The sequence below is a fragment of the Podarcis filfolensis genome (genome assembly GCF_964270895.1).
Source record: "Podarcis filfolensis genome assembly, chromosome: 4".
Lineage (NCBI taxonomy): Eukaryota > Metazoa > Chordata > Lepidosauria > Squamata > Lacertidae > Podarcis > Podarcis filfolensis.
In genome coordinates, this window is record NC_139607.1 from 99378155 (window position 1) to 99390767 (window position 12613).

The 12613-nt window shown below is 48.3% G+C and overlaps 1 protein-coding gene across 1 annotated transcript; it reads left to right on the forward strand.

Annotated features, from left to right (window-relative positions):
* Positions 1 to 2389: 2389 nt before the first annotated feature.
* LOC310760922 (transmembrane O-methyltransferase homolog) lies at positions 2390 to 10682 on the forward strand (the record flags this gene model as incomplete). The annotated part of the gene is made up of 3 exons (XM_083610170.1): positions 2390 to 2651; positions 7266 to 7462; positions 10218 to 10682. The coding sequence occupies 3 exons, from the start codon at positions 2390 to 2392 to the stop codon at positions 10536 to 10538; spliced, it is 780 nt and encodes a 259-aa protein (XP_083466296.1). The 3' UTR covers positions 10539 to 10682.
* Between the last annotated feature and the right edge of the window lie 1931 nt (positions 10683 to 12613).

A 12613-nucleotide genomic window follows, 5' to 3' on the forward strand; every position in this document is an offset into this window, starting at 1 on the left:
TATAGCTCCCCTCCTTTTATCCTCCCAGTAACCCTGCGAAGCGGCTTATTTCACTTCTACAGAGGCTTCAGGGGCCTCCACCTTTCCCTTGGAAGTAGAGCTCCCTCTGCCTTGTCACCTGTGCCAGGATGACGGCAGGTGCAAAGCGAAACCCAAGAGGCGGCTCAGGTGACACCATCCATCATTTATGACTCTGGGCAGGAGGGATGCTGCTCCGCTCGGCCTCTCGCCCCAGATGCCTAGGGGAGTCAAGAAGGGCTCTGCATCCCGGCCTCCAGGTGGGACACAATCGAGCAGGTAAGAACTGCCTCTTCCCCCCGCACCTGTGTCCTCAGCATCCTGGCGGAAGCACTGCCTGTGTTGTTTCAGGTGAGGCAGAGAGGAGAGGAAGAATTTTTATTCATTTGCTGCATAGCCTTTTTCTCTAAGGAAGGTGTGCGCGATTCTCCCCTTCCTCATTTAATCCCCACAACAACCTTGTGAGGTAGGGCAGGCTGAGAGGCAGCGAATGGCCACCCAGCGAGCTTCAAGTCAAAGGGGAATGCGAACCCTGGTCTCTCCAAAGTCTTAGTCTGACACTCTAACCCAGGGGTCAGCAACCTTTTTCAGCAGGGGGCCGGTCCACTGTACCTCAGACCATGTGGGGGGCCGGACTATATTTTGGAGAAAAGAAATGAACGAATTCCTATGCCCCACAAATAACCCAGAGATGCATTTTAAATAAAAGTGCACATTCTTCTCATGTAAAAACACGCTGATTACCGGACCGTACACAGGCCGGATTGAGAAGGCAATTGGGCCGCATCCGGCCCTTGGGCCTTAGGTTGCCTACCCCTGCTCTAACCACTGCACCCCATGGTTCTTGGTCACTCCCAGAGCTCAGAATCCGTGAGGAAACCAATTCCCTTTGGTTTATTACTCATTCTATTAAACTGCCCCGCACAGATCCTACCCCCTTTGCAAAACGCATGAGGTTATTTCTTCGTCTTTTTGGATCCCCGCTGCCCATTCCCTTCTGATGATAAAATGACTGCCATATAATAGTTGCCTCTTCAATTTCTCATGCTGAATGACCTTATGGCGAACTATATCTGTCCAATGACGGCTGGCATTGATGTTACTGAACTATCCCCACCCTGAAGAGTTGGTGTGGGTACCAAATTCAAAAGACGCACCTATCTATATCGGAGGTCTCTTAAAAGCAAGGCAGGCAGCCAGCAGTTAACCTGGATGTGGTTTGTTAGAAAAGTTACATGCTTCGGAATAATGCAGTTGGGGGGGGGTCTCACTGGCTGTGAGATGTAGTGGTTAGTGTACCAGACTATTTACAGCTACTGGAGGAGCGTGCCTTTGGGGCTGAAGTCAAACTCTTGGAAGGCTGCAGTGCCTACTGTAGAGACTGATAGAGGAGAGACATGTTTTGTTGAAGCTGGGGCAGAGGAAGGCGTCCGGTTGTGTTGTTGCAGATGCACCCGGGCGTTTCTTCTCTCTGCTCTCCTCCCAGAGGTCATTCCTCCTCTGGTCACTGCTATAGATGCACAACTCAACTGCCTGTCTCCAGGCACTGCGGTCGTCCGCAAGGGATTCCCACAGGGCAGGTTGGTGTTGCCAGCCTTCATATCATGTTTGCAGACATCTTCGTAGCGCAGAGTTAGTCTGCCAACTGGCTTGGCGCCTGAGGCTAGCTCCCCATAGAGAACATCCTTGGGGACCTTGCATCTTCCATTCTGTGAACGTGACCAAGCCAGCGTAGACAGGAATGTGAACAGGCTGGGGATGTGGGCTTAGAAGAGCACATCTTTGTTTGAAAGCCACCACCAGTGTGGTGTGGTGATTAAGAGCGGTAGACTCGTAATCTGGTGAACTGGGTTCGCTTCCCTGCTCCTCCACGTGCAGCTGCTGGGTGACCTTGGGCCAGTCACACTTCTCTGAAGTCTCTCAGCCTCACTCACCTCACAGAGTGTTTGTTGTGGGGGACGAAGGGAAAGGAGAATGTTAGCCGCTTTGAGACTCCTTCGGATAGTGATAAAGCGGGATATCAAATCCAAACTCTTCTTCTTCTTCACCAAGAAGGTCTTCTCCTGCATCCCCACCAAAGATGTCCGAGAGGGTGATGGGACAGAGAGAAGGGCTTCCCCCCGGGCAGATTCGTTTGGGATAAAACACTCCTTCAGATATCCTGGGCCCAAGATATATAAAAGGGACTAGCAGTGTCTATTCATGTCTACTTAGAAGTAAGTCCCATCCAGATCCATGAGGTTTGCTCCCCGGGAAATAAACATGAGACTGCAGGCTGATCAAGAGTTTGGAGGTGTCACCCAGGCCTCCCCTGCCCCGCTTGTGTCTCCCACAGGTCTGAGGACGGCGGACGGCTTCTTGGCACACTGCCATGGTCTCCCCGGCTATTGCGCTGGCGTTCATCCCTTTCGTGGTGACGCTGCTCATCCGCTACCGGCACTACTTCTGCCTCTTTTACCGGGCGGTGCTGGTGCGGCGGGTGCGAGACTACCTGACGGGCATCCCCAAGGAAGAGAGGGCCTTCCAGTACGTCTTGACCCACACCATCCCGGGAGACCCCCAGCACATCTTGGAGACCTTTGACCACTGGAGCTACCACTGCGAGTATCTCAGCAATCTGGGACCCCAGAAAGGTGTGCGATGGGGACGGGGGAATGTCCCTGTTTGCATCTGAGAAATGTTGGAGGGGATGGAATAGGACGTCTTGATTTTCATGGGAGAAATGTTGGAGGGGATGGAATAGGACGTCCTGATTTTCATGGGAGAAATGTTGGAGGGGATGGAATAGGACGTCCTGATTTTCATGGGATAAATGTCGGAGGGGATGGAATAGGACGTCCTGATTTTCATGGGAGAAATGTTGGAGGGGATGGAATAGGACATCTTGATTTTCATGGGAGAAATGTTGGAGGGGATGGAATAGGACGTCCTGATTTTCATGGGAGAAATGTCGGAGGGGATGGAATAGGACGTCCTGATTTTCATGGGAGAAATGTTGGAGGGGATGGAATAGGACGTCCTGATTTTCATGGGAGAAATGTTGGAGGGGATGGAATAGGACGTCCTGATTTTCATGGGAGAAATGTTGGAGGGGGTGGAATAGGACGTCCTGATTTTCATGGGAGAAATGTTGGAGGGGGTGGAATAGGACGTCCTGATTTTCATGGGAGAAATGTTGGAGGGGGTGGAATAGGACGTCCTGATTTTCATGGGAGAAATGTTGGAGGGGATGGAATAGGACATCCTGATTTTCATGGGAGAAATGTTGGAGGGGATGGAATAGGACATCCTGATTTTCATGGGAGAAATGTTGGAGGGGATGGAATAGGACGTCCTGATTTTCATGGGAGAAATGTTGGAGGGGATGGAATAGGACGTCCTGATTTTCATGGGAGAAATGTTGGAGGGGATGGAAGAGGACTTCCTGATTTTCATGGGAGAAATGTTGGAGGGGATGGAATAGGACGTCCTGATTTTCATGGGAGAAATGTTGGAGGGGATGGAAGAGGACATCCTGATTTTCATGGGAGAAATGTTGGAGGGGATGGAATAGGACGTCCTGATTTTCATGGGAGAAATGTTGGAGGGGATGGAAGAGGATGTCCCTGTTTCCATCGGAGAAATGTTGGAGGGGATGGAATAGGACGTCACTGTTTCCATTGGGAGAAATGGAATAGAACGTCCTTGTTTTTACTGGAGAACTGTCAGAGGGGATGGAATAGGACGTCCCTATTTTCACCAGAGATATGTTGGATGGGATGGGTAATGCAGTGAGGAAGCCCGGATCCGTCTGTTTTTAATTTGCCTCTGTTTCTTTCTGAACAACCTACCCCATGTTGAAGGCCTGAGACATGATGCGATTGCCTTGGCCCCTTGACTTAATCAAGTGGTGGGGAGTTCCATGGAATGGGCTTTTCTTAGGTCTAACTATAATGAGAGGGAGAGCACACACTGGTAAGGATATAAGCAGGGGTGCCCAAAATTTTTTCAAAGAGGGCCAGATTTGATGAAGTGAACATGCGTGAGGGCCGGCCTGAGCTTTTTTAGGATTGAAATTGTTGAGCTTTTTTACAATTTTCCCGAAACGGACTTTGGACATGCCTGACATAAGGAGACCCGTGCTAGATCATTGCAGGGGGTTGGACTAGATGATCCTTGGGTCCCTTCAGAGACGCAACAGCAGAGAAAGAAAATAGCCACCATGTCCCCTCCGTGAATTTGTCGAATCTTCTTTTAAAGCTATCCACTGCCTCCTGGGGGAGAGAATTCTGTAGTTTTTAAACTTCCTGTTGCCCCTTCAAGATGCTGTTTTATTAGATGTATCATATTGGCCCAAATATAAGTCACACCCGAATATAAGTCGCACCTTTAAAATTCAAAGGGGGGGGGGAGGAAAAAAAGACAATACCCAAATATAAGCCACTCCCTTAAAATTCTGCAGTGACTCACACCCGTTTCATTTTACCGTATGTCTGTTTCAGCAGCGATATCATAAAAGCCAATTTTTGTAAGGTTGCAAATTTAAGCCGCACTGTAACTTTTCACGGTCAGAATTTGGGGGGGAAAGTGAGGCTTATATTCAGGCCAATACGGTATATCTACACATTTAGAAGCAGATCATAGCGGAAGCAATCAAACTTCTAAAGCAGGCAGCAAAACTGCTGATCCTAAATCAGAGTTTATTATTTATAGCTGTGGCCGTTTTTTTGTGGTTTTAGTCTAGATAGAATTTTGGGCATACTTTGTACTAATGTCAGTTGCAGTAATCAGTAACCTGCCCTGGAAATGTTTGGTGAAGGGCAGGCTAGAAGCACAAATCGCAAATAGATAAGGCCAGGTCACACGATCCCTCTTTCTTTCTGCCTATTTAAAGTGCTCCAGACCGCCTCTGCTAGAAGGCTGTGCCAAAGACTAGAGAGACCGCGGCAACCATTAAGGAATGTAGAACCACAGAATTGTAGAGTTGGAAAGGGGTCCTAAGCGTCATCTAGTCCAACCCCCTGCCATTTACAGCAGTCCAAACTTTTTCAAAGAGGGCCAGATTTGATGAAGTGAAGGGCCATGAGTGCCAGCTTCTTTTAGGAAGCTGTTGTTGAGGGTTTTTTTTTAGGATTTTACCCCAGGAAATTAATTAAATAATAATAATAATAATAATAATAATAATAATAATAATAATAATAAATATTTATACCCCGCCCTCCCCGGCCAGGGCTCAGCTAATACCAGTAAAATTACAGGAAAAACATAACAGGAAAAAAAACACCCCAATTTAAAATACAGGTTAAAATGCAGCCTCATTTTAATAGTAGCCCATAGATCAAAACCATAAGGGGAGGGAAACATAAGGGTCAGACTGAGTCCAAACCAAAGGCCAGGCAGAAGAGCTCTGTCTTGCGGACCCTGCAGAAAGAGGTCAAGTCCTACAGGGCCCTGGTCTCTTGTGACTGAGCGTTCCACCAAGTTGGGGCCAGTACTGAAAAGGCCCTGGCCCTAGTTGAGACCAATAATAAACTGCCACAGGGGCCAGATTCAATCAACCGGCGGGCCGGATTACGCCCCTGAAACAGACATGGGCATGCCTGATTTACAGCATTCAAGCCAGGCGCCTATGTACCAGTTATTGAAAACAACCTGGTTACAATGAGCTTCTAAGCTCACCATCTCTTTTAGTTATTCACTTTGAAACATCTTTTAGCCCTGATGCACCTGCGCTGTTTTTGGGACTGATTATTGCATTAATTTGCATTACAATTATTATTACGTTATATTTCCCCCTTATGCCGCAAGACACTCAGTATACGATTGTAAAAGAGAATCGTAAGAGCTGGTGGCATCCGGTCCCAGGTGTTCCCTCACAATTTATTGCAGCTTTCAAACTCACCAGGAATTGGTTGGTTTTCAAAGGATGAAGTTTCAAAGCATTTAAGTGAACCAAGATTCATGGCGGAAGCGATTCCCACCCCCTCCCAGAGGGCCCACCCCACAAGCCAACACAAGCAAAGAATCATGTTAATAGACTTTTGGTTGCTTTGTGCCAGTTTCTGGTCGAGGAGCCAACAGCGCAGCTGTAAATAGTGTTGTGCCCTGTTGCATTGGCTGCTGGCACACTGAAGCTGCCTGCCAACTGGGTTTCGGCATCACAGCACATCCCTTAGAATTCTAGAGTTGGAAGGGACTCTGAGGATCATGTAGTCTGGCCCCCCCCTTGCAGGGATTGAACCTGCAACCTGGGCGTTATCAGCACCACGCTCCAGCCAGCTAAGAGGAGAGATTGCCTCTGAGCACGGGCAGAGAGTCTTTACCTCTGGCATGGAGGAACCACAGCACTAAAGCCTTGGGCTTGGAGCCAGAGGGTAACTTTTCTGCCTTGATCCAGGCAGGAGACTGACCTCCCTAAGTCCGGCCGGCCAAAATTAGCAGGCCCCAAATAGCTTCTACAGCTGTACACGCCGCACGAGACTTTAGCCCTCGGACTGTGAAGGCAGCAGCTATTCGTAAAGCCCTGGTGGCCTCCCCCCCCCCCAATTTTATTCATTTTATAACACAAATAAACAATACAAACAGAAATACAAACAATACAAACAAATTCTTGTCTTACTTGTCTTATTTTTCTAAACATTATTAGGTGAGCTTCCCCAAGTCCCCCCATCTGATTTTCCTTTTACCTCGTCTTTAGCAGTTTCATATATCATAATTTTTAACCATTTTTTTATCACACTTACTTTTACCTTAAAAATCTTCACATTTCATCACTTACTAATAATACTATTTTAAAACACACTGTCTTCTTCTTCTAACCCTACAGCCTATATCCACTTCCAAAGCTATTCTAAGATTTAAATATTAACGTATTTTTTCCAAATATTCTTTAAACTTCTTCCAGTCTTCTTCCACCGTCTCTTCTCTCTGGTCTCGGAGTCTCCCAGTCAATTTGGCAAGTTCCATATAGTCCATCATCTTTGTCTGCCATTCTTCTATAGTTGGTAAATCTTGTTTCTTCCAATTCTTCGCTAGTAATATTCTCGCCTTGGTGGGCTTTTGGGTTTCACAGCCTTCCCCAAGACGGTGCCCTCCTGAGATTTCGTACTCTGGCTCCCAACAGTCCTGGCCAGCCCCGTGGAGGGCACCGTCTTGGAGAACGCTGTCTTAGAATAACCGCAGGGAATAAATTCGGAAGAGGTGGCTGGCTGCTGGGCACCCTCCATCCTTCCTCACCCCGAACGCAACCTTGATTTGATGCCTTCTAGCCAAGATCCTGGAGCGGCTGATCTATGAGAAGGCTCCCCTCCGAGTCTTGGAGCTGGGCACCTACTGCGGATACGCCACCATCCTCATCGCGCAGCTGTTGCCGCTGGGCGCCCGGCTGTACACCGTGGAGATGGACGAGCGCAAAGCGGCCGTGGCCGAGAAGGTCATCCGCCTGGCTGGCTTCGACGATGACACCGTGAGTGCCTTGGGCTTCCACAGCTGCCCTTGCCAAGCTGCTGGGGGGCAGAGCTAGAGGCAAAGTGAGGCGGTTGGTTGCCTTAGGGTGGCAGGCTCTAGAGGGTTGGGGAACGCGGCAGATTCACCTCCTGTGCTTGTTCGTGCTTCCTCTCCTCTCTGCCGTGAGTCTGTTGTGCACCCGCTGCCACGGCCAGGCACGTAACTGCAGCCGCGTGGCAGGCCGGCAAGAGGACACGCCATTTTCTGTTTTGCCCCTGTTATAAGAAAAACTGCTCCCTTTCCCTTTTGGGGTATTCCAGAGCCCATATAGAGTCCTGAAGCAGGTTGCCCATCAGTAGGAGGAAATAACAGAGGTCAACCAGAGTACAGTGGTACCTCTGGTTGCAAACAGGATCCATTCCGGAGGCCCGTTCACAACATGAATAGAACGCAACCCACAACGGCGCATCTGCTCACACGCAGGTTGCGATTCGCCGCTTCTGCGCATGACGTCATTTTGTGCATCTGCGCATGCGTGAGCGGCGAAACCCGGAAGCAACCCTTTCCCGTACTTCCGGGTCGCTGCGGGACGCAGCCTGAAAAAACATATCATGGAGCAAATGTAACATGAGGTATGACATGAGGTATAACATGAGGTATGGTTTTCACCTTCTCACCCCTTGCTTTTTCCTGTAAGACCTATTGCAGTCGTTAAGAGTCGTCAACAGGCTCATCACAGCTATCTGCCAATCACCCATTCCCACCACCCTTCTGAGTAATACCCCTCCCCACCTTCTCACTATATAGAAGGATCTGGCAACTTCTGTTTCAGTGTATCTGAAGAAGTGTGCATGCACACGAAAGCTCATACCAAGAACTAACTTAGTTGGTCTTTAAGGTGCTACTGGAAGGGGAAAAAAAGTTTTTTTTTGTTTTGACTATGGCAGACCAACACGGCAACCTATCTGTAACATGAGGTATGACTGTATATTGAGAAGCAAAGCGACTACTGTAGTGAGCCTGATCTTTATTGAACTGTTGCAACAGGATGCCCCCTTCACATGCAGCAATTTTGAAACTGTCCACCGTGTAGCCCAAGACCACCATCCCAAAACATGATACATACATTGCAGGAGGAGGCAGGTCTACAGCAGAAATCCTGTCTGCCAAGATACCTGATAATGGTCACTGTTTGCTTTACCTGGGCAGAGGGGCCATTCTTTTGTGATGGTAAATACTTGAGTTCCTGAATCCCAAGTCATAGGCTCACCCTATTCATACACAAGTACACCCTCAAGACAGGATTTGCAATCAAAAGGACAATAGGAAGGCTTTCTCCATTTGCCTCCCTTACTGCAGAGGAATATTTGAGGTCATTGGGAGAGTCAAAAGGGCTTCAGGATTGCTCTCCCACACTAATTCAGACACATGGTTCATATATTTAGATATGTGTGCATTTATGAATATTTATTCTATATTGGGAGACCTTAAAATTCTCGTAAAAACCCCTAACAGCAAAACCTCCAGGGCTAGCTAGCCCTGGCCTGAGACACAGAAGAAGAAGAAGAAGAGTTTGGATTTGATATCCCGCTTTATCACTACCCAAAGGAGTCTCAAAGCGGCTAACAATCTCCTTTCCCTCCCTCCCCCACAACAAACACTCTGTGAGGTGAGTGGGGCTGAGAGACTTCAGAGAAGTGTGACTGGCCCAAGGTCACCCAGCAGCTGCAGGTGGAGGAGTGGAGATGCGAACCCAGTTCCCCAGATTACGAGTCTATCGCTCTTAACCACTACACCACACTCACAATCAAGCAGGGCAAACTGGAGCCATCAGAAGGAAAGATTCACACTCTCAAGAGTGTGAATCTTTGTCAAATTTTTATTATACTTCAAAATATTTACATATATTTTTTCCCTTTTTTAAAATAAAGAAACCCCCTTTATTCAAAAGTTACAATACAATGCAATACATTTTCAATCCATATATCCCCTCTGCAGACATCCGTTTTTAAGTTTGTTAACCATTTCTCTTGAAACATGACTCCCTGCCTGAGATCCCACAGAGTTGCTGCTGGCAGTCAGTGCAGGCAGTACTGGGCTAGATGGGCCCATGGGCAGATTTCCCTGTGGGTGGATCCTGGTGGCAGCCTGCCTCTCTTTCTTTCTTTTTAATTTCATTTATTTATTTATTAAAGTTCTTACGTTACATCGGTAAACATTATCACATTACATCACAAGGCTTATTATACTATCATTTTCAACATGTATACGAAGTTTATATACGAAAAGAAAAGAAAAACCAGGACAAAAAACTTTCCCAAAATCTTATATGTACCAACACTTTGGACTTCCTGTCTATCCCATTGTATATTCCTTTTTTACAAATGAATGTACTCTTATTATTGTATATTTCTTTACATTTTATCTAATACATTCCTATGTCAATATGTACCCTTGGTCTTATTTCTCAACTCAGTCTTTCTCCAACGTCAATCGAACGCTAGCGTAGATAGCGAGCCTTTACTGTATTTTTGAACATATATCTTACATCTATCCCACTTTTCCATAAATTTTTGTTTTGAGTTGCCTCTTGTAGCTTGTTATGCCCATCTGTTATTGTCGGGGCTTCTTCTTCCTTCCACCCCTTTGCCACCAATGTCTGAGCTGCAGGCGTTGCATGTAAAAATACCTCCCTAAAGGCATTCGGGATGTCCCTGCCAACAATACGTAACAGAAATGCCTCTGCCTCTCTTTCAACCGCTTCTCCTGCGCAGGTGGAGCTCATCCGGGGACCCTCGCAGGAAGTCATCCCCCAGCTGAAGGAGAAATACGGGCTGAGCCACGTGGACTTCATCTTCATGGACCACTGGAAGCGATGCTACCTGAGAGACCTGCAGCTGTTGGAGGCCCACGACCTCCTCCTGGAAGGGGCCACCATCGTGGCCGACAACATCATCTTCCCTGGCGCGCCTCATTTCATGCAGTACGTCAAGGCCTGCGGCAAGTATAAGTGGAGGATTCACAGGACCAGTCTGCAGTACTTCCGGGCCATTCCCGACGGCATGGCCCAGCTCACCTGGACAGGTCTGCAGTGATGGGAGATGTCACTGTTATAGGAAAAACTGCTCCGTTTCCCTTATGGGGTATTCCAGAGCCCATACAGAGTCCTTAAGTGGGTCCCCTATCGGTAGGAGGAAATAACAGAGGACAACCAGAGAATATTGAGAAGTGTTGCAGGAACGCCCGCCCCCATTCATTCAGTTTGTACAAACACAACACACACACACACACACACACACACGACATTCTGTTATAAATTCATAGAAAATCAGCCGTACATCGGATCTGTACTGTTCTACTTTATTTTACACCATGAAGGAAGGACTATCAAAGGGGGGAGGCTTGACACAAGGCAGCCAACACGTCCGCAGGGAGCCCTACCCAGTTGGCACGCCAACCTTGATGGTCCTAGACAGAAGATCATTACACTCACAAAGGACCTGCATATGGAAGTGGATTCAGCACGGACTGAAACAAAGGACAGTGACCAGCCCTTCCCTCTGGGGGCAGGAAACAGTGAACTCCCCTTTGTCCTCAGGGATGTAACCATGGGGAGGGGGAAAGGAGGAACCGGACAGGTGAGAAGACCCTCAGGTTACCACCACAACTCCTCCCTGAACCCCTCCTCTTTGTGATGTGTCAATGATGTAGTCGTGATGTAGTCTTAGGGGTGTAGCATCGGGGTGTAGTAACTATTAAAAGTTGGGGTCCTCTTTTGTTCGGGGCTTCCATCTTGTTCCACCTTGTGGCAGGTGGGACTCCTGTCACAACAGTCTTCAATAAAGACCAAGCCTACTGGCTGCTGTTTTGCTCTGGTTTTCCTGGCTGGTGTCCTTGGTTTTTTTTGTCCAAGGGAGCCCTCAGAATTCTCCGTTAACAGAAGCAAAGCGGCTAATAAGCCTGATCTTCAAGGAACGGTTGCAAGAGGTCCCTCTCACCACACACAGGAGGGAGAACCCTGAACAATGGTGTGCAAGGCCTTATAGAGAGTTTTGAAATTGCCCACCCTGTAGCCCAAGACCACCCCCCAAAACAACATACCGTATTTTTCGCCCTATAGGACGCACTTTTCCCCCTCCAAAAATGAAGGGGAAATGTGTGTGCGTCCTATGGGGCGAATGCAGGCTTTCGCTGAAGCCTGGAGAGCGAGAGGGGTCGGTGCGCAACAACCCCTCTCGCTCTCCAGGCTTCGCGGACCTCTCCGCAAGCAGCGGGAGCGCTCCCGCTGCTTGCGGAGAGTTGCCTGCATGCCGAAGCCTGCGCGTGCTGAGATCAGCGTGTCCAGGCTTCGCGGACCTCTCCGCAAGCAGCGGGAGCCAGCGCTGGGCTCCCACAGCTTGCAGAGAGCTGCCTGTTTGGGGGCTGGGGTCGGGGGAAGCTCGGGCCTCCCCCGCCGCAGCCCCGCGCCTGGGGGGTGGAAATAATTTTTTTCCCTTTATTTCCCCCCCAAAAAAACCAGGTGCGCCTTATGGGACGGTGCGTCCTACAGGGCGAAAAATACGGTACATACATCACAGAAGGAGGCGGTCTACAGCAGAAATCCTGCCTGCCAGGATACCTGACAATGGTCACTGATTGCTTTTACTAGGGCAGCCTGGGCATTCTTTTGTGATGGTTAATACTTTAGTTCCTGAATCCGGTCACAGGCTCACCCTATTCACACCCAAATACGCCTTTAAGACAGGATTTGCAAGCAAAAGGACAATGGGGAGGCTTTCCCCCATTTTCCTCCCTTACTGCAGAGCAATATTTGAGGTCCATTTGGGAGTCAAAATGGCCCCAGGATTGCTCTCCTGTACTATTTTAGACACATGGTTCATATGTTTAGATATGTGTGCATTTATGAATATTTATTCTATATTTGAGACCTTAAAATTATTTTAACATCGCCAATGGGGGCCTAGACAGCTCCTTCCTCAAGAGCCTGAGATGCGGCTATAAAGAGATGGGGTGGTCTCCTTCCTTGCAGGGAGGGAGAGCAAAGGAAGATCCTGTCCTGGTTTGCACACCCCTGCAAACAGCCATGGAAATGGCACCAATATAACGAAAGCAAAATGACTCTGTTCTCATGCAAATTTCCCGTTTTTGGGCGAGGACCTGCCAACACTCA